The sequence below is a fragment of the Indicator indicator genome, chromosome 10, assembly GCF_027791375.1.
Source record: "Indicator indicator isolate 239-I01 chromosome 10, UM_Iind_1.1, whole genome shotgun sequence".
NCBI classification, from domain to species: Eukaryota; Metazoa; Chordata; class Aves; order Piciformes; family Indicatoridae; genus Indicator; species Indicator indicator.
In genome coordinates, this window is record NC_072019.1 from 6,457,795 (window position 1) to 6,485,028 (window position 27,234).

Genomic DNA, 27,234 nt, shown 5'->3' on the forward strand with positions numbered 1-27,234 from the left:
AACATCTAAAAGTGCCTGGTGTTTGGGAAACAGCTCACGTGTATTCCTTGTACAACAGACATGTGTATGGTCACCAGATTAGAAGAAATCGTTAGACCATAGTTGTGTCTTCCCTGAAGGCAAGAAAGATAATAACTCAGACTTTGTCGAGTTGTTTTTCAGTAATAGCACGTCTTCAGAATGTCTTTCAGCCAAGATCTCTATCCTTCTTCCAGCCATGAAAATGGAGCTGCACGTATTTCTATAATTTTTTTTTTCTCCTAGTAACTGTGATACAGCAGCACCCAGCTCATCAAAGCACATGGAAACATTGCAAGTATCTGGGCAGTAAATGAGCTGGCAAACCACCCCCTGTATTCAAAATGCCACAGATACCAGCTCTTTAAATAGTAGCACAAAATTCAAAATATTCTCTTCTAAACATTCTTATGTGTATGCTACTTATATATCCTTGTGGGAAGGTGGGAATTCATGAGATGTTGCCTAGGAAAGAACTGCAGATCTAAAGGTAGAGTTCACAAGTTTAAATTTTCAGCTTTGTGTCTGTTACCAGAGAGGATTCCTTCCCTTCATTTCAAGTGGAAAATACCAAGACTGTTGTCTTGATATCCCCCCACCAATGTCCCTGAAAACTTGTGCTTCCTTACACTCTCAATCACAATCTTGTGCCAAATCAAATTTTCACATCAAATCCACATAAAATCTGTTTCTATTGCTTATAGCAATTCATGTCCCCACTTTTCATATTATGCAATTGTAGGTGCTCACTATTGGCAAGAATTTGTCTGAGACTGTATTTCAGCAATTTATACCAGTGTCTTGCTAAGTCAAGAAGTCTTGGTTTATGCCAAGTCTATCTATGCTTAAGAAAGCAAAACTACCTTTAGGAGAGAGATCAAGTCAGCACCAGGAAGGGTGAGCTATGACTCAAATTCCAGTTTTCCCAAGTAGTGATACTGCTTTCATCAAAGATTTCGTGGAGCCCAGCAGATAATTGTAACCCTGTATTTATTCAGGTGTTTCCTTCTAGCCTGTGTTTTCCAAGTGTTCATTAGATATAAAAAAATTGTGCAGCCTGTATTTCAAGCCCACTTTTAGCTGAGAAGACTGATTCTGAACAAACACTGCAGATGCTCCCTACACATGGTAATGTTTTGTGTGGCTCTGGTCATGTATCTTTCTGATGAGCCATTTCAATGTATAGTTAACTGTACCACATACTTTAAAAGGGATCTTCTCCAGGCACGTATTTGCCTTTGTATCAGTTTCCCATTAGGCAAGTACTAAACCAGCCTTGGTGGAAGGTTTGGAGAGGGTCGACAGAGCTTTGTCACTCTGCCTTATTAGGACTTTTCCATGCCAGAGCGTTCCTAGGTGTGGCTGATGGGATTTCCTGCCTTTTTGTCCCATGAAGGTAGCACGGAGTGTCCGAGCGCAAGGAAATGGTTCCTGTTTCACTCCCATAAAGATCATTCGGTAAAGTAAGAGATCTGGCTGTGCAGAGCATTGCTGGGGGTATGGGGTGGTGTTCAACAGCTGCTGCTTTGATAGGATTTCTCTGAATTTGTGGATCAGCAGGGGGGCACAGGAGGAATGTGTCACCCTGTTCCTGCAGGGAGAGGGTCCTTGAGTTGTAACTCTCTTTAGTGGATCACGTAAACACTAATTTTGTTCCCAATTAAAAAACAAAGGAACACACAAACCAAATTAAACTTTAAATATCTTCATTTATATTATGTGTTTGAGTTTCAGATCTCTCCAGGCACTTAGTTGGAAAACTGGTACCAGAACAAGTTAGCTGTACCACATGCTCTTATATCTAACTCCTGTGTGCAGAGTAAATTTGATTACTGTTAATATCAAAGAAAATCCTGTGCATGGAAGAATAATTGAATGGAGATTTATTGACCTGATGCAATTCTTGAAGACGTATGTAAAAGAAATAGGTTTTATCAGAACAAATTAGACAATAACGAATGTGCAAACTCTATCTCTGAACACAAAAATGGAGTTATAAAAGTTTGTGAAAGCAGATTTAGGGAACTGAATTTAAGTGGATTTTGTTAGTTTCTTAAATCTTCGCAGGTTCAGTTGTAGTTGGATTAATTTTGTTTTCCAAGAAAAGCAGAGCATGGGGAATTACTAACATACAATAGATGTTTTCCTGGGAAATTTCAGAACCTTCCAAATGACAAAACCTGTCCCTGGGGAATTTCCAGCATTTCAGAGCTGAGTAGATTACAAAGGCCTGGTCTACATATCCACATATTTAGATGCTTTGTCAATCTGACTCTTTTTACAACATCTGATAATGCCTCAGCCCATACAAAATGTAACCAGTACTGAGATATTCCAGGCCAAATTAGGAAATGTTACAATTGGGCAATCCCTGTATCTCACGGGTGGCAGAGAAAGAAAGGGATGGGTAACTCTATTTTTATGGCATTTCATGTCCTCTGGTTTGGGTCCTGGCTGCCTGCATTGTACAGCAAGCCCAAGGTTTGTTCCTGCTGAGCTGTCTGTAGGGCGCTCTTACTGCAGCCCCTCTGCTGCACAATGTACACCCCACCATACCTCAGTCTTACATAGGCACACCTAGCCAGTTGCTGAGAGAAAGACAGATTTGATCATCCTTTTCCACCCCTGGTCTGTTCCTTACACTGAAGGAACAGCTAGGAAAAAAAGAACATGTATCAAAAGGCCTGGTTACTCCAGATAATTCAGACTATTTTATTTCAGGTAGACATTTGGCACAATGAACCTTCTCATTTTTCACTTTATTTTCTCTGCCTGTTTGTCACATGGGCAACAGCAGGACAAAGCTGCACATCCTGTCAGTGCATACTGAAGGTAGTCCAGGGCCTGGGAAGGATGCTTCCTACACTGCACTTCAAAACTGTGCACTGCACTTCTGGTGTATGGTAGTGCATGTCTATGGACAAGGAGCTCCAGTTTCCCTCTAGTAAGCAAAGAACAGTACAAATGGCCTGTTTTTTTTTAAATTTCCCTTGTTTTTATTAGTGCTATTATTTTATTGCAGTTATTGTTCCCTGTCTCAATCTTACCTACATGCATAGATGTGGCCAGTCTATGGATTTCAGTCATCATGATCAAGAGCATAGGAAATGCTTCCCATAGCCCAGTGCCACACTCTGGTGTTTGCATTTCTTACACCATGTGAATTACATAGAGCTTTGAGTTCCTTACCTAAACTGGGCTTCCATCGCACAGTCACCTCCATAAGGGAAGCAGGCATTTTCCAAAAAGGCCTGCAGCACAATTAGATAAGTGAGGGATGCAGAAACAAAGGCAAAGCAAAGGGAAATGACTCACCTGTGGGCTATCAGCTATGAATACAGAAAGGACAGTGGTAGCCATGAGGGCCCAGTGACAGCCTTGCTGGGACACAGCTCATCCTGTCAGAGGATATCAGACCAGTGTGGGACAAACAACCTTAAGGGTCATAAGGCTTCAAGAGCAGAAGTGCCCTTGTCTTTTAGATAAAAAACACCCCAACAAATTCAGATGTCTTTATGCATTGCCTCATCACTTTTACATTTCAGTTACTCACTAGTAACTTGGTCTCTTATGGTTTATCTGCTTTTGGTGCTTTGCATAGAAGTGACTTCTTCCCTGGGACAAAGTAGTGCTTTCCCTCCCGACTGGTGGGAAAAGCACTTGTGTAAACCAGCCCTGCCCAAATAAAGGCCTGAGCCAAGAGAGACTTTATCTTGTGCGCAAATACAGATTTGACATTTTTTCCAGCCCTGCTCAGGTCACCAATTAAAAGCCTAGGAAGTGAGCACACATGAAATCATTCCTTCCGTACAGGCAGACAGATGGAGAGAGATTCCAGCCTGCTTCCACTCTTTTGTCTTCAGGGCATTTTTGGAATTTCCTTCAGGAAGTGAGGTTGTGACCAAGTGCCTTCCTCAGTGAGCAGGCTTTCGTTTCCCACAGTAGACCTTGCACAGCGCTGACACACAGTATGAGAAGGTGAGGTTTATCTCCAGACTCCAACTGCATCCTGTGCGAGTTCTGTGGAACTTAAAAGTAATACTGAGAGGGAATGGCCACAAGAGAGGAAATGGAAGTCAAGCCTTTGGAAGAAGTAGTGCAGCACCTATTCAACTTCCTTGATGTGTGCAGTAAGCTAAGAATTCCATTTAGGAACTATATTAGGGACAGATGTGAATTTTTTCACTTCTACTCTAGGCAGCCTTTGTAAAAGTGTTAGGTATGTTTTTTCTTTTGTTTGTACTTCATTAGCTGTTGGAGATGCGTCACTGCTGTAGAGATTCCAACGGCAGTTCATCAATATAACATGCTGATGAAAAACTATATTCTAGTGTTCCTTTTGTATATGACATGATCCTGTAAGTGGCATTATGCATCCTATGTTCCCACAGAATTGGCCTAATCCCAGCATATACTGAAATCAAGAAATTCCTTCCCTGGCTTCTGTCAACAAGAAACCCCCACAAAATGACTAGTGATCTGATGACAGAATATTTAAAAAAATCAGTTTATTAATGTTTAGAAGTCAATAAAGCTATGTGCAAATCGAACAATAAAAGTCAGAAATGTTTTAAATACTATTTTTTTTAACCAGAAAAAAACCCCAAGAGTTTAATTGCACTGGAAATTTTACTACAAAGGCAATACATTTTCTTTACAAAATACCACTTCTAGGAATGCCAATAACTGTAAATCAGTCAATTGCTCTCAGCTATCCCAGATATACCACTTCTGTTACAGTAATACTCTAGGCGCATGAAGTCTCCCTCATCTTATTAACTTATTTACATTGTACACATTCAACCCCATTAGCACAGGTTAGAAAAACAGAGGAGTAAAAATGATGCTGTAAAACAAATACATTCAATTTGACGACAAGTACTTCTTCCCAGAACTGATAAACCCTTTGCTGAAATTATTAATAAAATGTGCCAAGATGTATTGCATTTTGTTATGGAAGTGCATTTAGCTATAGTCATTTCACTTCAACTTTCCTTTTATTTTCCTGAAACTCAGGGTACTCTGTTCAGATTTTTCCCTCCCCTCTTTACCTTTGGAAAGGCTGTCAACCTGACACTGGACTGCCCCTGCGGCTTTTAACTCTTCTTTACTTGGGCAAAAATCCTGCTGTTGTCAATAGTATCTTATACTATTAGATTTATTTTCAGTCATCTTAAAGAGAAATAACCTTTAGTTCTACCTTACATTTATCATAGTAAGTTTTTTTAATGCTACAGAATAACAAGGTGATCAATGTATGGGGCCAAATGCTGCTCTGAGCTTCTCCATGAAATCTGACAGTCAGTGGAAATGGCTTCGGATGTAATATGGACCAACAGCAAAAATCCATAGCTGTGACTTTGCTTAATAAAACCCCAAGAGCTTTGGACTCTGCACATAACACCTTAAGACTTAACTAAAAACTCTGAAAAGTGATGCCAAATTATGGTTGTATGTTGTCTAAGTTGTATTTGTGTTACTTCTTTCCCTGTTATGTGCTAAACAAACAGTTCAGACCAACTATACCAGAGCAACCACTAAATTCACTACAGAAGGATCTTTGTGTCAGTGGTGCGCTGCAAGTAAGGGAGAAATAACTTCACATTCTTCTCACATGGGAAAAAAAAAAAGAAAAAAGATTCATTCTCCCTTTTCCCTCCTCCCCCTCTCTCTTTTTCTCACACACACCAGGCATCATTTCACCAAGGCATCAGTCTTTCAGAGTTACTAAGGAGATTTCAGGATATGAATGCGCCTGACAATCCTGAGCTGCCTCAGTGCAAAGACAAAACAAGCCAGAACAGTCTGTCCCATTTCTTGAACTCCAGCCTCGCAAATGCACCATGTGCCCCATGAGAACTAAGGCTACTCGTTCCCTTAGCCCAACACTGCTGTCGTGAGCAGGAGGCGTCTCAGCTCCCCAGTTTCAGAGGAGGGCTCTGAAATACCCTCCCTCTCCCCCCAGGTTACTCCTAAGAAGATGAGGTAACATTGCCTGAAGACATGATGGTTTCAGGACGGTCGCCTTCCTCCTTCTGTGGGTGGGAGGAGTTGTCAGACTTACTCCGGCTGAACTCCATCCCTCCAATGATTGGCCTCTTGAATTTGGTCCCAGAGTCTGCTGGGGGACATTTGCAGCAGCACAGAATCTTGATGAAAGCCCTCCGCATCTCTTTGTTCGTCAAAGTGTAGATGATAGGGTTCGTGGCTGAATTGAGCACGGCCAGTACTAAGAAATACTCTGCTTTATAGAGGATGGGACAAGTCTTCACTTTACACCCCACATCCAGTAAAAGCAGAATGAACAAGGGAGCCCAGCAGGCAATGAAGGCACTCAGGACTATGATCACTGTCTTGAGCAAAGCTAAGGACTTTTCTGAGCTCCTAGTAGCTTTGGTAATGTTTTTCCGAAATGTCAGCCTGCGGCTCCTAGTCCTCACCATGGAGTAGATCCTGCAGTAGAGGACGACAATAGATAGCAACAGACCAGTGAAAACTGTGGTGCAAAAGAGAATATAGTGCTTGTGGTAGAGAGGCAACACAGTGGAACAGTTGGATAAGAGGCTGATGCAGTTCCAGCCCATGATTGGGAGTCCCCCAAGTATTGCAGAGATAACCCAGCAAGCACTGATCAGCAAGAAGGAGCGGAAGCTGTTGCTGCCATTGTGGAGTTTCATCTTCAGCATGGTGATGTATCTCTCAATGGCAATGGCCAACAAGCTGAACACAGAAGCTGACAAGGCAACAAACATGCTGCCTTCTCTTACAAACCACTGGGAGGGGGTGAGGCTATAGGTTTTGTGTCCAGATAGCAGGAGGTTGGCAGTGTAAGCCACACCAGCCAGCAAGTCAGAAAGAGCCAAGTTCCCAATGAAATAGTACATGGGTCTGTGAAACTTCTTAGTTTTCCAGATGGTGAGCAAGACAAAAATGTTCTCTAAGATTATAAAGCAGCAAATGATGATAAAAACCACTGATGTCACTTTTATTCCACTGTCTGCATTCTCATTTAGCTTTCCCGTGTAATTATAATGCTCTTTGATGACATAGTTGACATCAGTGTTGGCAAGGCTGCTGACGACCTTCAGCGAGGTGGTGGTGCTGGAGCTCATGGTGCCCGACTGGGTGCTGCTTCCACAGTGGCCACCGGACGGTGACACTGAGCACAAACCCGGTGGCGGTCGCGCAGTAACTTGGCCCCGCAGCCCGCCTGGCACTGCTGCAGGGTCTCAGAAATCGCAGCCCTGAGAGCAAGAGGCACAAAGCCCAGAGTTAAAATATGTAAGGTTTAAAACAATCTACTAGTTTAGTTACGTGTCACAGCCACAAATGTCTTCACATAGGAATCTGCTTCATTCAGCTGCTAAAATACATTTAAAAGATTGGTGCATTCAGTAGGTAAAGCTAATCAGACGAAGTCCTGTTATGCAGAGCTGAACAGCTGAATTGGAGTCGGCAAGGACTGTTACTGAACTTTTTCCAATGTGAAAGAGGTCAAAACTCCCCAGCAATAAGTTCTATTGTACCTTCAGTGGGAAATACACTTTTTATTACAACAGCAGAGATTTAGGAAAGGAAAGAAGTTGATTTGATTTAACTGCAAATGTGTGGAAAGCCTGCACAGAAATTACTTGACAGGAGCCCTGTCTTTTCCTCCGTTAATAAAGTCTGACTATGCCTTGAAAGGGGGCAGTTATGCCATTTACCCATGCCATCTTGAAGAGTGATGAATTCACTGATCAATCGAATGATCGATCCATCTATCTATAAGCAAAAGATACCTCAAAGCTATAAACACGAACAGGGTGTCTTCACTAAATAGAAGAACATGCTTTACATGCAAAGTGAGAACTTTAGAAGTAAGAAGGAGTACAAATTTTAGAAAATCATTAAAATACGGAAAAATCAATAAAAGAGGTAAAAAGCCTTTCCCGCGGGTCTGAAACAAAGAATTGCAAAACCGCCCACCTTGCATTCGAATAATTAGCACTGCAAGCTTTTTAAATCGTTAAGGAATAGAGATAGAGGAAACTCCCTTTACACGTAAACATCTTCTAATGGACTTTCCGAAAGAATTAAGGGCATGAAATCCCGCAAGGAAAGAGCAGGCAAAGTTACAGCTTCAGCGGGGCAACGCAGGAGGTGCGATGCCAGCAGGCATTCGCCACTCCAGCCCGCACTGCTGCCGGGCTGCAGCCCGCACCGCTCCTGTCCCGTACCGGTCTCTAGCGCTCACGGCTCCTGTCCCGTGCCGCTCCCCAGCTCCATTCCGCGCCGCCTCAGCCAGACGCGGCCCCAAGCCGGGCACAGCGGGCCCCGGACAACTCCCTCGCCTCTTTTGTTTCGGGAGCTCCGGGGGACGCGCCGAAAGGCGAGCCGCGGTGCCGGCACTTCGCGGTGGCCCCACGCTCCACAGAGGCGCCCCGCGGTGCGCGGCTCCACGAACCTTACCTCGCTCAAGCGTGGCGCGGAGCCCACACCGGCCCTGCGCATCTTTCGCGTTCTCGTGGAGTAATTCCAGCGCCTGGGCCGGGGGCTCGGTGGTTTTAATGTTTCTGTCGCTGCTGCTCTCCACCCCGTTCCCGACGATTTCCCCTCTAACTCCTCCCTGCCTGCCTGCTGCCGCGGGGCGGCTCGTAGTAAGGACCCGCATGCCCAGTCCCACCCGGGCTCTCGCAACCGCCCCGTCGGCGGCCGGGGCATCCTCGCCGCGCCGCCCCGCCCCGCCCCACTCCGCCCGGCGCACCCCGGCCCTACCAGCCGGGAAGGGAGCAGCCGCTGGTGCTGCTGTGCCGGGAGTTTTATAGACCAGAAGCCTGGGGGCGCGGGGATGGGACTACCCCGGCCGTCCTCCAACCCTTCCTGTGCTGGACGCCGGCGCCTGTCGTTCACTGGCCCGGCGGTGAGGTGTCGGCTCTAATCCTACCGCCTCTCCGTCTTTCTTCCCACTTTGACAGGCAGAGAAAGGACAAAACTCGGGAAGTATCCCATGTGCCACCTTAGGCCTTGCTCATGGGGTACATAAGTAACGTTAAAGAACACACCTGGAAAAGGCTCTTCCCTTTTCTCATTGGATTAAGTTGGGGCCATGCAGAGCTGTTTTTAAACCTGGCAGGCCTGCTGGCTGCGGTAGCAGCCATGCGGGGAGTCACCTGCACTTGTGGCCCATAGACTCCTGTGCAGCACTGGACAACTCACCAGCAGCTTGGTTCCCCCAGCACATGCACCAGCCCGTGGGTGCTGCTGGTTGAGAACCAGCAGCACACCAGAAAGGCAAAAGTCAGCACTGGCCCCTGGCCAGTGGAGAACTCCATGCTACTGTCAACCATGACTCTGTGTAGTGCTTCCCACATGCAAGTAAGTAATTCAGAGGATGCTGTAAGATACCAACATGTTTGCAAAGATGAAGAAAAGTTTAAAATTAAATTTTAAAAACAAAGTTGGCAACAGTAACTACAGGCAGTGGTAACAGTGTTGTGACAGTGAGTTTAGGTTTTGTAATTTTTTCTCTCTTCAAATTTTCAAAAGATAAAACACCTCAGTGTAGGTAACAAGGTAACTCTGTTGGTAATCCACAGTTGCACTTACAGAAATTCTCCTCTTCCTTCTTTGCTCTGTTCTTTAGCTCCACTTCAAAATACAAGAGAGTATCTAAAGCTCAATATACTAGGCCTTTTAGTTCACAGCATCACCCCAGTTGTTATGGGGAAGCAGCTTTCCTCTGAAAGGTCCTCTCTTATTTATGCTAATAGTCACGCTTCGATTGCTCCACGCCTCTCCCAGAATGACTCAGATAAATTACACTGGCAAACACACGTTACTCTTCTACCACAAAGCTAGAAACTTGAAAAGATGTTTAGCCTCCTGAGAGCCTGGAGGAAAATACAGCCGTTAAACTACAACTGTCAGAAAAGGCATGCAAGATAAATCATGCTTGAGGCTGACATATGCATCCCCTGCAAGTGCCTGACAGACCCTAGATATCTCAAGCTTTCCCCTTTATTTAGCTAATTTGTAGCAAATACTAAAGTGTATTCACTAGGCATTTTCCTCTAGGAAATAATTCTCACATAACTTTAAGCAAGAGACACATATTAAAGGGACATGCTTTAATTACAGGACAGAATGACTCAAGGTTTCAACAGCCTGATGCTTTCATGTTTAGGTCACTGGCTAACCAGCTGAGAGGGCTCCAACTTGGAGATGCGACACACAGCAAATTATTTGTGAAAGGCTGTGCAAAATACCTGGGCAATTTTTGGTTTCACTCCCAGCACTTGGGTATTGGTATCACAAAAGTTAGATGAGCACACACATTTATATATCTATTGACAGCTTGGCTGAGAGAAAACTGAAATACAGTTTCATTCTTAGGCAAATGAAGCCAGACCAGCTGGATTTGCACTGAAGGCTAAAGCCTCAAAAGTAATAGGTTAATATGGTTAAGTAGGGTGTAGCCTGCTTACATGGGCTGAAACTCAGAGGTAAATTCAGGTTGGTCCAGCCAACTCAAAAGTATGCTAGTTAGTGTTTATTGAGATGATTTACACCAGGGTTATACTCCATACTCCATCCCCAGTGACAGAACAAGAACTCTTTCCTCAGTAACTCCCCAGCCACCAGGCCCAGCATTACAGAAGCTTTACTTCCATGAAGAAGCAGAAATCCAAGCTATATATAGCTCCTTTGAGAACCTGGCTCTAGAACTGCCTAGTCAGAAGAAGAACAACATAATGTTACTCATCTACCATTTCAGAAACAACTGTAAGGCAGGCCTCAGATGAACACCAGCAGAAGACACATGACCTGGGTAACCTGGTTAAAAAAAGTTCCTGCAACACATCTGCAAGCATAGAAGACGACACTGCTGTTCACAGGGATCCTGAACATGTATATGGTCTTGGACTTAGGAGCTTTTGGGGGGAGCAGAAACTCTTGGTTTATGGTCTGGCACCAAAACAGAGAAATTAGCTGCCTGTGACAACCAAAGTTCTTCTGGAACTTCCTACAAGAATTTAGTGTGGTGGTGCGGCTCAGAAACCTGGCTAGTCATAGGGCAGTTTTCCTACAGGAGAATTCTTTGGTCTCATCAGAAAGTAAATTGGAAGTTGGAGTATTCCCAAAATCTGCATATTAATGGAACAGCAGGCCTCCAACACCACCAGCAGACTGCAGCCTCTTAGTGCTAGCACTGCTGGCTAAATCATGACTGCACCAGGAGTAGCTGAACATTATCCAAACTGAAAAGATACAGAAATTCTGCAAGACAGATCAGCAAAGGATTTTTCTCCAACACATTACTCTTCAGGACCTTCAAAAATCTATATAAGCACAAAGTACTTTTATTCATCCTAACACAACTTAGGCCATAAACCAAAGCTACATCAAGACAGGGGATCCTTGAAACAGTACCAATGGAATACATCTTCTCACCAAGAAAGTATCAAAAGTGCCCTGCAGCATTCCCCAGAACTCCCATTGCTAGAAGAAACATAAGAAGTATCCAAAGTCAGATGCAGATTTGTACAGTAATCCCAGAACAAACAGACTGTATTTTGAGTAACTTAAGGTTTACAGGCACTCTAGCATGCCCTAGTCTGTGCCTTTTCAAAATCTGTAAGGAAAGATAAACAGCCCCAACTTGCTCGTTCAAATGGGTTAAAATGACACCCTAAATAAAGTACCCGCAGGCAGAAGAAACTTCATTGCAATATCACAAGATAGCTCAACCCATGCCTCAAGAATACAGCCAAGAAGTTTTCAGAAAACAGAGAAAATGCTGAAAGCAAGCAGTTATGTATCTGTAAAAACATCAAAGAGGAGCGAACTAAATGATTTTTATTAACTTGTTAACAGTAAACACAAGACACTGATACTGATTTTGATTAGTTGTATTTATCAGGCACTCTGAGTACCCAAGAGAACAAGGTAGATTTAGCATTCAGTTTAAAATGAACTCATCTTTCAGTTGGATCACCTTTCCACTATGGAGCATTGAGGTTTAAAATTATCCTTTCCACAACGGATAGGTTAGATGAACAAATTTTCCGTTGATACTCGTAGTGTTCAAAAATTCTGTACCTTCTTCCTTCAGATTAAAATAAAAAACCTGGTTTGGAGGGGGGAAAAAAAAGTGCTGACAACATGGCAGACTAAAGTACACATTTGGTTAGTACTAGCACTCTATAGTTTGGAGGTCTGGTTTTATTTCAAGTTCTTGATACTGATAATAACTAAATGATCCTTTTTGTTTTAAAAGGTTATTGTAAAATGTTTGTTGTATTAATTTGTATTTTGTTTTGAGATCACTACTCTGAAAAGTTTAAGTCCAAGTGGAAAGAACTGAAGTAGCTGAGAAAACGAGATGCAATCCTTGCACCCCAAATTGTAATACGCTTCAATAGATCTAATTATGGCTTTGGCTTGGAGTGGTTTATTTCTGTTGTTTCTTTTCCTTCCATATGTAGTAAAATGTAGCAGGAGTTCTATAGTAACAAAAGCGCATAACACAGCATTAGAAAACTTTGTCAAGGTTGATTTTTTTATTCCACTGTATGTTTTCTTCTAGGGTAAGCTGAAGACATTAATGGGACACAATAACTGAGCCAAAGATGCTACTCTGAAGAAACAAAAGTCTTCGATGGAAATCTGCAATTACCTGCTGAATACAGATATCACTTATTTGTGATACTGAGGGGAAAACAAGGCAACCAATAGGATGATAATGCTGCTAACATACTCTTAGAATTTCCTATTAGTAGTTCAGCTACAGAATGGTTCTCCAAGGACACTGGCTAGCAATGCCACTATTAAACTTTCCTCTTGGACACAGTGAGACTGGTACAATGGATCTGTGCAAAGCTGCTGGGAGAAGTGCATACCTTAACACTGAGCATGTCTAGAATGGCTTACAAGCGCTATGTGTCATAGCCATGGGAAGTAGTATCAGTGTTATTGATTTAAATTCAGTTCAGGTTTTGTGCTTCTGTACTTTTCTTCCCCCCCAAAGGGTAGTTGCAAGTTTCAGAGACAGTACTTATGCTTTAGAAGCTGCTACTATTCTGTAATGTCCTGGCAGTTGTCCTTAGTCCTGTGTGATGCTACAGAGGGATAAGCAGCTACTCACAAAGACAAAAAGCTGCATCAATTATATCCTAAATGTAATATAAGCTCACTATAGGGTACTGCAAATAATCAAAACTTTCTTTCAAAAGTACAGGTAACTTAATGTGGGCAGTGAAAAGTACCAAAAGGTTAACTACAGAAGAAGAGTCCCAACAGAGCAACACAAAAAATTGCCAGAAGATTTGGTTATTTTCTCCCAATACATTATAGTCAGAGATGAGTTCCAAAGCTTTGGAAGGGGTATTGCAACACAGAAAGATTTAACTGCTTGGATTCAGTTAGTGTCAACAAGAGTTATTCCATCTTTGACCCCATTTTCAAAACCATGGGGCTAGCATCAGCTTTCCTGTCAGAACAGTTCAGCACAGCCATTTGAAAGAGAAAAATCAGCTGGTGTTACCCACAGCACAAGAAATAGGGTGCCTATCATGCAATCTGCTTGGCTTAGTTGATTTGTGAACATACTAGTATTGTAGTTTATTACACATGCCACTCAGAAAAATAATGTCTTGAAAGTTATGTTGGGGGGCAGGTGTGGTAGAAACTGCTGCAGCCTGATTGAAGGAAAAAAAAAAACAAACAAAAAAAACCTTAAACCTAAAGTATGCACTTTGAAACTAACAGAAATAATTTTGTAAATTAAATGCTTTTAAGTGCATTCATCTCCAGTCCTATAAACAATGAAATTCAGAAATAGGTAAGAAAAAGGAAAGGGGGAGCCACTCAGTCAGGAAGCTAAGTAGCTGCACAGAACATGACCTTACTCTTTCCCCCACGTTTCAGTTCATTTGTTTCCTTTCTCTATTTGTTTCAGGAGAGTTCCTTCCATTCATAGTTTGCACTTGGGTAGATGACATTCATCAATTGTATCTTATTTTTAAATAGTGGTTTATCTTACCTAGAAAGAAGTGCCTAATCAGCCCTACCATAAATGACCTACATAACATGGAAGAGTCAGTGCTTTCCATTTTCAGGTGTATTCCCTGCATCTGTTGGCAAGATGATGGGTGGGGTACACTGTATGCATTGCTGTATCTCCAGCATGGTCATTGTAGAAAGGCAAGAAGTTTTCTCCCTAGAGAAAGCTTGTCTTACAGAAATCTGGACAAGAAGGATTTCAGCCTAGGGAAGAACATGCATGCAATTCCAAGAATTCAGTTGAGGGATGAATTTTAAGTTTTAAAAATACATGTATAAAAATGTAAACAATGAGCACCTCCAGGCTAACTGACCAAAGAAGAAATACAAAATTGAGGTAAATGTCCTGATTTTGTACATTCTGCACTTTGACGTCCTGTTGGTCTTCTAGGTTCTGCTTCTACCAGAGAATATCACTCCTTATTGCTACCCCTAGATCTCACTACTGTTCACTTCCCAATTTCTTAGTAGTTGTCCTGTTTCTTTATACTATGGATCAAGTCTGTCAGTTCTTTAGAAACTTCCATTTAGATGAAGCAATGTGGACTTACTCTTCATCAGTCTTTGCTTGGGAAGAAAATTACCACTATGGTAATGTCAATTCAGTTGTAGAGAGAAGCAAAAAACATGAATCCACAGAAGTCTATCCTTCCCTCTGCAACCTGATCAACAGTAAAAGATGATTTGCTCATTGATTACCTAACATAGTTTAAAGCTTGGGAATACCATACTCAAAGATGCAGGGAAATCTTTCCAATTTCCACTTAGTCATTGCCAGAATTTTCTGCAAAAAACTAAAAAAAAAAACAAACAACAAACCAAAACCAAAAAACCCACAAACAAACAAAAAAAAAAGGGGTGTGTGTGCAAAAAAAGCAGCTCAGATTTATTGTAATTTTATAAATGACCTTTACTTTTTGGAACTATTGAACCCCTCATCACAGCAGTGAAGGCCAGATGCATAGCTGTTCTTAGACTCGTGAAGCAGCATTCCTAGATACTGAAGCATGTCAAGCTGGAAGCCACACTAGAAAACATTGATGTGAAGACTGTGCATCTTCCTTGGAATGGTACATTGTACAGGTGTAGTGAGCACAGCATATCATATAGCAGCTTGGGGTTTAAAATAATAAATATTACATTAATCATTCTAGAAGCACTTCCAGACCAATTTTGATGGAAATGTTTACCAGGAAAAACTACCAAATCATTTTGAGGAGCTGTTATCAATAAGGTAAGTTTGCCTGTATTGTAACCAAGCTGTATAGAAGCTCTGCTATGAGGACAAACAATGCAGGCAAGAATACATGATTGCTCTAAGTATCTTCTTGATTAAAAAAAAAAACAAAACACTGAGGAGCTTCATTTCATGATATGACTAAAGCAGAACAGCGCTGGGAAAATTGCCTCAGGAAATCCATACACAATATAAATCATAGTTAAATTTTCCATACCTTTCTAGACATGGGAGCTCCTAAAATATCAAACCAGCATGACTAGAATGTAAATACTCACCCAATAAAAGACTCTGCAGACCTATTCCTCAAAACAGATCTGTGAGCTACGTACACACCTGTGTTTATCCCTCTATATACATACATACATATATTATAAGAAACTCTGAGAAACAGCATGGCCTCTCAATGATATTCCTTGGACAAACTAAAAATGAAAGCTGAAGTAATTCTTACTAAAACCTCCTCAGAATTTCCAGTAAGTGAAAGAGATCAGAAATAACAAAGATGATGCTGCTCAACTCATAGCTAGGCAGGTAGTTCATTTGTATACGGACTTTTCTGGAAAGACTTCTACTTTGTTCTATCTACAGGCTAGTAAACAATATGCATAGAAATCTCTGGGTCAATCCCACTATTAGGCAATAATATTCCTAAATCTTCTTTTGGTGATGCTCAGATATTGCTTATTACAATGAGACTGTTTTTTTTTCCTGGATATTTGCAATATAGCATATAGTTTAAATACTCTAATAGTGGTATACACATCTTTTTCACCCACCTTTTTCTTTTTCATACATTCCCTCCAACAAAGTACTTGAAAAATTATTTCACACTTAACACCTGTGTTATACACTGGTAGATGGCATTTATTCTTGCATTTTTCAAGAAGGAGTATCTCCCCATGCTCTTTGATTAAATAGCCTAATGCAGGGTGAATGGCATAGAGATGAGGTTTTGTACGGGCTTCATTTGACTATGGATCAAGATTTGAGATGGAAATGTAAGATCTCAGTACAAAAGTGCTACCCTCCAAAAATATTTGGCTGGTTCTCAATGTTTTGGATTTAAAATCAGCCATTAACAGCAGCCATTAATCTTATGATTGCATTCTTATTGTAGCCTTCTTTGAATTTAAATTACATGATGTGACTGATCACCGACAAAGGAAAAAGCTCAAACCTTCATTCACACAACAAGGCTTGGGTCCCAGGAAACATGTCTTCCATCGTGCATTCCATTCAGAATTTCAACATCATCTTCTGCTAATGTAAAATCAAACACCTATGGGGATGCATATATGGTTAACAACATAAACTATATAATAAAGAGCATTGCTGTTATTTAGACTAACCAATAAATTTTTCTGCATTTTTCCTTCTGGAAATGCTTACATTTTATCACAAATATTCCATTACGCTGACAGGCTTCACTGGGTCCTTTGCTCCTTGTAAATATTTGTAGACTGTTAAAATCGTTTGTAGTGCCCTGGCCTTAGGCAAAGGTCCAAAAAAATGGTAGCATCAAAACTGTTTCTGATAGCACTTTATATGGTCACTGCAAGAAGCATATGAACATCCTGACTGAAATCTCTCTGGAAACTTGAACTCAGTATTTCACTTGTATCCCAGTGTTCAGCTTAAAGCATGACAGTTCTTTTCCTCAGAACTTTAGCCAAAGAGAACTACTGGAAGTTATCAGGACAGTCACAAAGCTAGAAGACCAAAGGCTAGATCTATCTCTTCTAGGTATACTTAGAGAAAATACTAATGGATCTACTAATACAGAAAGAGATGCTGTGCTACTGTGCCTCAGTGCCAACTTGAAAGCAACCTCCTGTCTTCATGCATAGGTTCTTAGATGCACTGACTTCTCCTATGGCAAGACCTGCAACATGAAGGATGCCATCAGTGTTTGCTTAGAAGGTGTCTTACTCAGACAGTTGCACTTCAGAAATGAAGTTGCTTTAAGTTGGTCTGTTGTTTTTGTCAGAGCTCCTCCACGCTCAATAAAAAAAGATCTGGCAGAGCCTGAACCACTGCCAAACAAGTTCCTCCCATCCTACATTATCCAGAAATCACTGTCTGCTGGAATGACCCTTATAGTCCAACCTCAGTGCTCAAGCTTTTCAAGCCTAAACCAGAGACTAGTCACAGAACTAGAAATACCTATATAATATACTATATTATACACTGAGGGCTGTGCTACTTCTCCCCTCCTCCTATCCATCCTAAGTGTTTTAAGTTGTGTTGCAATGCATTCCCTCAGTTGTGTGAAACTTATTGTTGGGGCCATAAAGCAAACTCTGCAAAAACCAGAATTAATCTGGATTCAAAATACAATTGAGGAAAAGAAAATAAAAGGAAAAAGGAAGGATTTAAAATCTGGTTTTGCTCTCTGATCTGGTTCACAATACGGTGAAGTAACAGACATGTCTATCACAAAAAGGATCAAACTATGATTGCATTTGCAATATGGTTCAGTCAGCCTAGTAATAAATAAAACTACTAGTAAGGAAAGGCCTTTCTGAAGATATCTTTTTTTTCTTAAGCACAGTGATTAACTCTCCAGCTGATTTCCAACATTTGTGAATTATGTTTTTCTACTGTATTTTAGTAATTTTGTTACTAAAATTTGCTGACTTAGTAACTGAGTTGCCCCAATACAAAACTAGCATAGGAAAAAGGACAGGCAAATCAAGGTATTATACCCAGTCATTTGGATGTTAGTCAGACTTGAATGCATAAGCAAATCTTACCCTGCAGTTTTCCTGTATCCTTTCTGCGTTTGTGGACTTTGGAATAGTGACAATCCCATTCTGAAAAAAACAATGCTTCTCACCATTAGCATTTACACAGTTTCAGAGAAAATGATCTCTCTTCAAAATATTCGAAGACGTTCCTTCTGATGTTTTAATTTCATTTTTCAAAGGACACTGACATTTCTCCATGCTATTTTTAATTGCAGTAAATACACCACATTCAATTCCAGCATCAATTACATGGTTTATGTCAACTTAATAGATTATTTCGTTGTTTAGTATTTTGTGTTGAGTGACAGAAATGGAATGATGCCCCACACTGATTGTAGCATTTGCTCTAAAAACATCACTTTTATTGGTGATTCTTTTTATTCTCTATGATTGCATATTCGAGATATGGCCATGCTAGGTGCACTACATTCCAGCTTTCCAGTACAGCACAGTTCATGAGTATCGACATACTGAAGGCAAAAATACTTTGTGTAAATTCTTGTCTGGTGCCCAAAACCCAAGGTATTTGAGACAGACATGTTTTTATTACCACCCTGCATTACCTGTATACTCCACCGGATGCAAATCTGTGCTGGAGTCCTGCCATATTTCTTTGCCAGCTGAATGATACTAGGATGAGTGAGCACTTGCCCTTTGGCTAAAGGACAGTAGCCTTCAAAAACAATCTCTCTTCTCCTACAATAATTGACAAGCTCCTGAGGTCTTTGGAAAGGGTGGTATTCAACCTTAGATAAACAGAAACAAACTTTTAATAAAATCTCTGAGAGTACACGTAGTAGAAAACATTAAGAATAAATTTTTCTCTCATTTTAAAAAAAACACGAGTGAAAGCACTGCTTTGGGGAGAGACAGATGCAAGCTATCAGTTTTGGAAGACATGTGAAGGATATTAACCCACAAGCATTTTGCCATTAATTGACACACTAGTTTACTAAGTATTTTATGCTTCTCCCAGATGTATGGTGCATTTATCTGCCCCACCTGCAGCTGTAATTGCACTCCTGTTCTGTGTTTGAGAAATTAACGCAAATACAGTGGAAGTCAGCATCAGGTCATTTTTATTTGCAATCTGAGACTACTTTCTCTTCCCCCAAATCTGTTTTCTTTCCAATTTCTTGGATTTGATCCAAGATCATATAATCTCTGAGTTGCATAGGCAAGGGGAGGGGGCTGGGCAAGGACTGAGTTTGTAAGAGACCAAACAGAATGATTTGCTTAGGACGAGGGCTGGACCTTGGAAGCAAAGCCTGTTGGCATGGATTGCACATAAAAAATCCTTTATTCTGTGTGGGCTGTGACCAAGAGATTATACAGGGAAGCAATCATGCTGTGGAGTGAAGTGTGAAGGAGATCCTTTGTAGGAAGGAAGATCACAAACTGCCAAGAACCAGTTAAAAGAGGAAAAGTAACAGACATAGCTGTTGGAAGCAAAAGGAAACAGAAGTTATTGGAAAGTAAAGATCTCGGAAGAGCCACATAGTTGGGCATGTAGCAAAAGCCAAAAGAGAAGCTTTGAAACATTCCTTAGTATGTTACTTAAGTAAGTACTTCAGTTTATGCATTGTAAGAAGCCTACCTTCCTCTGCCTTCAGATGAAAATGGGTAGTGTTCAGTTTCACGAAATACATAGCCACATGATGTGTTTTGGTGACTCACCATCACCATTGTTCCAGCAATGCAACTCTTGTGCATTTGGAAGAGAAATACTCTTCTGAACAATTACCTCAACACATAGAATCATAGAATTGTCTGGGTTGGAAGGGACCTCAAAAAGTCATATAGTCCAACCCCTCTGCAGCCAGCAGGAGCATCCTCCGCTAGGTCAGGTTGCCCAGAGCCCTGTTGAGCCCCATCCTGAATATCTCCAGGGAGGGGGTCTCAACCACTTCTCTGGGCAATCCATTCCAGTGCTCCCCCACCCTCATGGCAAAGAGCCTGTTCCCAACATGCCATCCAAATCCACTCCTCTCCAGTTCAAAGCCCTCACCCCCCATCCCATCACCCCAGACCCCTGTAAACAGTCTTTCCCCATCCCTCTCCTAGGCCCCCTTCAGGTACTGGAAGGCTGCCATGAGGTCTTCCCAGAGATTTACCTTTTGAATGTAGACAGGCTAAGCTACAAAATGCATTTCTAGTATTAAAAACAAGTGATTTCGCTTAGAGAATTATTTTCACAAAACATTTAATCCATAGAAGGTTTACCCTTCCCATAGCAACTTTCATGATCAAAAGTTCCTCCCTGCACCTATTTTGTCACTCCTCTTAAAACCAGATCAATGCATTTTCCATTCTCCTAACAAGTACTGGATAAAGACGATTTGATTTTATACAACTCCTTCTAATTTTCATAGGACAAGTAAATTAAAAAAGAAACGTCAGATACTTTTTAATTAGAAATGCTTTGTCCTTAAGTGTGTACTGCTTTGATGTAACAAATAATACAGGAATCTATTGGAGACATAATCAAACTATTTATTCCTCATTAGGAAATGTCCACAGCAGCTCCTGCTCCCCCACCACAACAGCCTTCACCTTCCCAAAGCAGCTCCTGCTCCCCCCTACCCCCATCCTCCAACGCTGCCTAAACAGCTCCTGCTCTACCACTACCATTACTCCCAGAGCCTAGGGTAAGACCCTTACCCAGCCAAGATACCAAACAGAAGAGCTCAGCCCCAGTAAGGAGGCCCAGCCAGCAATCATGAATAACATTGGAATGATGTTCAACCCTATTCCTACCTAACCGGGGGGCCACCAGGCCCCCCGGCCTTTGTCCCCCCCCAGTATGCACCATGGGTACTCACCAATGATGACAGGAGGAGGATCCTGTAGCCCAGATGGGCTCAGCTTGAGGCTACTGCCTTTCCTGGGGGGGATTAGAAAGGGGAGTAGGAGAGGAGGGAAAGTGTCCACACCTGGGGTGGGAGGAGACTCCAACAGAGCCCAGGTGGGAGAAGAGGGAAAGTGTCCATACCTGGGGTGGGAGGAGACTCCAACAGAGCCCAGGTGCTCTGGAATTTGAGGGAAAAAAGAGGGAAAATGAGGTGGGTGGGGCAGAAATGGCCATGCTCTTTCAGCTAGGGTTCACCAGCATTTCTGTACCACTGAGAAACTGTCCCCTCTCTCTTCGTCCTGCCACCTTCCTCACACCGGATCTGCTAAATCAAACTCATACTGGCTGAAATACCAGCAATAGGATCAAGTACTGTGCTTGTGTACCAATTAGCATTAGGAGCTCAGTATTCACTCCCTTCCTGATGCCTAAAATAGCTGACAACTTCTGACATTCTAGTCCTACAGCCTGTATCCTTGTGTGCTCAGAAAGCTCATCTCGAGGAAGGAAAGCATGGCTGCCATCTCCTTCTTCGGATGGCAGCAGCAATAATCCATAATTCTATGTTGAAGCAAGGTAGAAACAGAAGACACAAACACTGAAGAGTGAATGGAATCTGGAAAAATTCTTCTGCCCCAAAGAGGGCAAATGAACATTTCCTGTTTCTCATCTTTAGTACATGTTGTCTTCTCAGACAACAATATCTGGGAACAATAGGCTGGCAGCCATTCAATATGTGCTAAGAAGAAACTGTGCCCCTCAAAGGCTAGGCTAAGTCAGTCTAAAGCTGCTATGATCTAAATTACTAGGTGGACTGAGGAACAAGGTTCAAGCAGCAGACATCCATGTCTTCAACGTTTGATGTTTCTTGACCTTTGAGTAGCTTTTGTATTTCATGTTTATATGTGTAAGACCACTGCTTAGGTCATACATGAGTCACTTCTTTGTGCCGGAGCTGACTAGAAAATACTCTCACTGTTCTTAGGCAAAACTATGAGGGGGGGGGAAAAAGAGCAAGCAGGGTGTATGTCTCTATTACAGTGGTAATAAGCAATTTTAGTAGATGTTCTCTAGATTAGATGTAGCAACTAATATAGCCTAGCAATAGTAAATAAATAAAGAATGACATATTTAGGATCAAATGCTGAAAAGTCTGCAGTACCCCTATGTGGCACTTACTACTCATGTAATTGTAAATAGAATTTAGTTGCTGGTCCAATAAGATTTCTAGCCAGCACAGTTCCAGGTTACACCAAAAATATTTAAAGTAAGAAGAGAATGTTAAGATGTCATCTCTCTGCCTCACAAGCAGAATACACAGCAACAACTACTTCCCACCTGGGAAGATTATACTTTGTGTCTTCCACCAAATGAAGAGACTCACAAATTTCAGGCTTTGTCTTTTGGTACATCCAGTTATGTGTTGGTAGCAGCAATTATTTTCCTTCTTAAATATACCTCTAAAATGATCAAATGCATAAAACAAGGACTTCTGAATTTATTTTCTTGTGAAAACTTTCTGGAAGTTTCTAGCAACACCTGAATGCAAGGGGCATCTTGACCTAGCAGAGGTATAGGGTGAGTAGCCAACATGTGCTTCCCCTCAAAATAATAATTCCTGCTTCCTGGCTTGCCACACCCTTGCTATTTTAGCCAAACTTCTCTCAGGCATGGGCTGTCCATCACAGGGTGGTAGGGTAAGATCTTGATATTTTTTGGCACTCTATCCTGAGTTATTTGTGCATAAACCCCAGCGTTTGATGAATAAACCAGTTTGGAGTTCACATTCCACAGCTGCTACTTGGTCAGCCACAGGGGAACTCTACGTCAACACTGCTTTTTACAACAGTCAGGCTGCAATAGGGAAAAGCTCAGCCAAGCTGATCCTGACACACAGCCTTAGAAATCATACCTTGAATGATGGCATACAACAGTCTCACTCCTTCCACCCCGCTGTGAGTTCTTTTCACTAGGTGAAGTTTCCCTGCCTGTGAACTTCAGGCAGAATCTCAGTGGGAGTGCACAGCCTTACAATTCTCTCTCTACAATACTGACACACAAGCCTAGCTCTAGAGAGGAACAATTCAGGTGACTTTAGAAAGATGTTTCCTAACGCCTCAAAATATTAAAATACATTTTTACCTTGTACAAATTTACATAATAGAGCTCAATATTGAGGCAATTTTAACAACATTACTAAATCTCTTTGGGGTCATTACACAGCAATTTCCACTTTTATAAAAATAGAAGAAATCCATGTGGATTTTGGAGAGGAACAGCAGATATTTGGGTTAAGCGTACTCCTTTATGAAACGAAACATACATTAATTAGATCCTTAGAAAATGTAACTTCTTTTCTTTCATGAGAGTTTAAGAGCCTTCAAAGAGACTCAAGTATAAATACAAACTTGCTGCCAAGTCAGTTAGAAACTCTGGAATAGAAACCTGTGATTTCAAGGTTTTAGGTTTCATTTTACATGACACTAGAATACAATATTTAACATCATTTTACACAGTGTTTAACAGTATTTTTAACAGTAGATTGCAATTTTAAGAGGTGCTTGCTTACTACTGAATAACAATGCTGTGTTCTTGAAAAGATGGGCTTTTCCTACTTTTTTTTAAAGCTATGGTAATATTGCAGGCTGGTTTGTAAACCAGAAGCACTGCTTACTATCTGGTTTGCAAAGACTATAAAAGTCTAACAAAGAACCTCCTCTCTTATTCCTTCCTACTTCCTCCACAGAAAAAAAAATAACTTTCCATTTTAACATCACCAGAACTATTAGAATTCTAAGAACACCCTGAATTCTTTATGCAGCTATAACACAGCTAAAAAGGAAGTGATTTGCCTTCACTTGTTCCTTAAATACTGTATACAGTGATTATTTGCAGATGTTTTGTCTTTAGAAATAAGCTCTTTGAAGTGTATGCTATTTCAAGGGGAAATACAGCAAAGATCTTTTGTGTTATAAACTCTGGACAGCAAAAGATAATTCAGTACAACACTTCCATTCCCAATTTAAATTTAGGAATTCATTAAGAGTTTGATAATATTTAAGTAATCTCACCATCAAACTCAGTGACATTCTAACACTAAGCAAGAAACAGAATAAATACTCTTTTGAGGACAACTTGAGCTATGGTTTTTAAGATTCCTGTAACTCTAAGAAGTGTAAATTAATGCTATAAGAAAACTATTCAAAGAGAGCAGTTTGCAATGGATTTTTGGTGGTGGTGGTTTGGTTTTGTTTTTCATTTGGAACAATGCTTACAACGCCTTAATGAAATAATTACCTGAAAAAAGCAGGGGCACTCTCCCACCCCTCAGGATTACTTCTGTCTCGATTCTGCCTTCTCTTTTCCAACCACAACAAAGGAGATGCCATCAAACAGCATCAAGAAACAACTCTTCTCCATTAACACTACTGACACAGCAAGACTGGTAACATTTTGGCATTGTGGCTAAGAGGAAATCTCAAAACAAATCCAAATTTCTTTTTCTTGCAGTGATTTAGGAGGACATTCAAAGACAGTAACAACATATGCCAAATTCCTGTGAGACTTCGAAGATGCATATTTCTGAAAAGGAGACACAATTGAACCTTAGCAAACTCTCTGATGCTTAAATAGTCATCGACTTGCCCATCTTAATACATATTTCAATTTTTTTTAATAATTAATTTATATGGTTTTACATTAATTTAACATTACTCATAACTGTCCTTCAGCAACCTTTGGTCTTGTGGACAGCCAAAGTCAGAGATGTTAGGTGCTGACAGCCACATTTTGAGCAACCTTTTGTGGCTGTTTATAAAACTACATCATAAACAGCTGCCAGAAGTCCTCACCACCTGTACAAAGGGGAAAAGTGTGAGCCTGCACTTCATCCATTCCAATTCCTAGTTCTGTGTTAACATAAGCACACTTCCACTGGCAGGACGTGGTAGGAATAGGAGCATGACCTTCCAAGCACAAGCTGTGGGCAGAAAACTGCAACAAGAGAACAGTTTTGAACAGGCCTGGAAGTCTGGCAGTATTTAAGTAGCCATTTTTTATATGCTTAGGGCATCAAAAGATTTTTTTCCAGGCCTCTCACAGCACCTTTCTAAATGAGAAATTCATTGAATTTAATGTAATCTTGAAATAAAGGAGAGGTGAGGGAAACAGCACCCTTGGCATGAATATGTAGTTACCTGAGGCTTCCAGTGCTGCTTTGAAGAGTTACACATAGTATTCGAACACAGACTCTCCAAAATTTTGTTAATTCTAGAGATGTTAAACTTTCACTGCTCCTTGAATTTCATTTCTAAACTGTTTTATCATCAAACACGTGGACCATTTGTTTGTGTCTTAAAACCAGCCACAAACATGCGGCCTGGGAGAAACTGGGGAAAGGGAAAGAGGAAGAACTTTTCCCCCCATCCCCTTCTGGTCATTTTCCTGAACAGTTTCCAGTACGTATATAGGAAGGAAAGAAAGGAAATTGTACGACTAAGGCTCATTTGGGTGGAGTCTTTCAAGGCATAGGAAGATTATAAACCAAAACAATCAAAGCAAAACCCCAAACCCAGATACTTTAAATACTTATCCACTCACCTGATTAACATGTGGAGTAATCACACAGTCTTCTTTTAGTTGCTCAAGATGACTGATAAGAAAGTTGCTTACACCAACTGATCTACACAGACCTTGTAAGAAGCAGGACAAGAGAAAGTTTTATGACTATCCTGCCTGTTTGGGAGGATTTGAAAAATATCAGTTTCAAGAGACAAACTGATTGTACGTATCATTTATTTGTAGCAAAGTACTGCAACGGAACAAAACCAGCACCAAAATCTACTTTGACAGTATTATCTGAAAGCATGGTTTGTCACAATCACACTAGGAAATAATTTTATAATCTAAACATGCTGGAAACTCCCCAGTGTATAAAAACTCCAGGCTAAATTCTGGGAAAAGCTAAGGTAGTATAAGCAAAGAACAATTGGACTCCACCAGCATGAAAAGAAGGAAATGGTGTTCCAAGCAGCTTGCCAAAAACTGAAGTGGAACACTTGCCGAAGACTAATAAGGCATGTGAGCGATACAACACAAGGGCATGCAGCTTAAATGCATTATGTTAACACTGCTTATATTGCTATTAGATCATTACATAAAACACAGCATACAAAATGTCAGTTAAGGGAACAGTATCTAACAAGCACCAAGCTTAAAAACGTGGCTAGATCTCAGCTCCTGTTGACATGCAAATAAAAGTAAAGTGGCACATAGGTGACATGAAGGTTACTTTTTAAAACAGACCTTAAGTGTGCATGCACATGTATAAATTAAGTGTTGACAGTCCTGAAATCAGATGTGCTTCCTTCAAACCTCAGATACGATAAAGCACAACTCCCAATACTGGCCTGCCACCACACCTTAACCCTGACTCATCTTTGATAGTTTGGTCCTTGCTCTGTGCTCAGTTAATGGGGAAATCAACTCTAGTCAGGCTATCAGAGGTCTCCTTGGGCTGTGATTGTATGGACTATGAATCAGACCCATTTCTTCAGTATATGAACTTTGTCTTGACTGACTTGATCTACATTTTAGTCTAACTGCAGATCACAAAATAGTAGGGGTTGAGAAGGGGCCTCTCAAGACCATCTAGTCCAACTCCCCCAGTAGAGCAGGATCACCTTGAGTAAATCACACAGGAACAAGCCCAGGTGGGTTTTGAATGCCTCCAGAGATGGGGGCTCCACAACCTCTCTGGGCAGTCTGTTCTAGTGCTCTGCCACCTTCAAAGTGAAAAATTTTCTCCTTATGCTTACGTGGAATCTCCCATGTTCCAGTTTGTGTCCACTGCCCATTGTCCTATCACTGGGCACCACTGAGAAGAGTCTGGCTTCATCCTCCTGACACTCACCCTTTAGATATTGATAAGCATTAATGAGATCCCTCCTCAGTCTCCTAATCTCCAGGCTAAACAGCCTCAGTTCTCTCAACTTTTCCCTCGCAAGACAGAGATGTTACAGTCCCCTAATCACGTCCAGTAATCTTTGGTCTTCTTGAACTAGGGAGCCCAGATGGAAAGTTTTTCTCAAAGTGTGTGAATACAGAAGTTCAATCACTGTTGTTAATTCAGTATTTGTGCCAATTCTATATACATGCATACAAATACTATAGCAAAAAAGAATGGAATTAACCTAAAAGTTATAGGGAAAAAAAAAAAAGGAAAAAAGAAAAAGAAGTAATTGGGCAGTTTCAGCTACTTGATGTCAGAAGAATGATTTCTGGACTGAAATTGCCCTCATTCCACAGTAAGAATTGCCACTTCCTTGAGGTCAGCA

The 27,234-nt window shown here is 41.2% G+C and overlaps 2 protein-coding genes across 2 annotated transcripts in view; both read right to left on the reverse strand.

The window, feature by feature from the left end:
* Window positions 1-4,539: 4,539 nt before the first annotated feature.
* On the reverse strand, window positions 4,540-8,494 carry S1PR1 (sphingosine-1-phosphate receptor 1). The gene is made up of 2 exons (XM_054384612.1): window positions 8,470-8,494; window positions 4,540-7,262 (listed from the first exon to the last, which is right to left on the reverse strand). Exon 2 carries the CDS (start codon window positions 7,128-7,130, stop codon window positions 5,991-5,993), a length of 1,140 nt encoding a protein of 379 aa, XP_054240587.1. The 5' UTR covers window positions 7,131-7,262; window positions 8,470-8,494; the 3' UTR covers window positions 4,540-5,990.
* Window positions 8,495-16,204: 7,710 nt separating this feature from the next.
* The window catches only part of LOC128969393 (uncharacterized oxidoreductase ZK1290.5-like), a 29,039-nt gene continuing 18,009 nt past the window's right edge, over window positions 16,205-27,234 (reverse strand). The window contains exons 4-7 of the mRNA XM_054384227.1: window positions 25,499-25,590; window positions 18,612-18,794; window positions 18,055-18,114; window positions 16,205-16,580 (exon numbers count right to left, since the gene is read on the reverse strand). Of these exons, the coding sequence (XP_054240202.1) occupies window positions 16,485-16,580; window positions 18,055-18,114; window positions 18,612-18,794; window positions 25,499-25,590 (431 nt within the window). The 3' untranslated portion in view covers window positions 16,205-16,484. The remainder of the gene's footprint in view (window positions 16,581-18,054; window positions 18,115-18,611; window positions 18,795-25,498; window positions 25,591-27,234) is intronic.

What these genes read in the sequence shown, in the direction of transcription:
- S1PR1 (XM_054384612.1), bottom strand. Translation starts at nt 7,130, where the DNA reads ATGAGCTCCAGCACCACCACCTCGCTGAAGGTCGTCAGCAGCCTTGCC.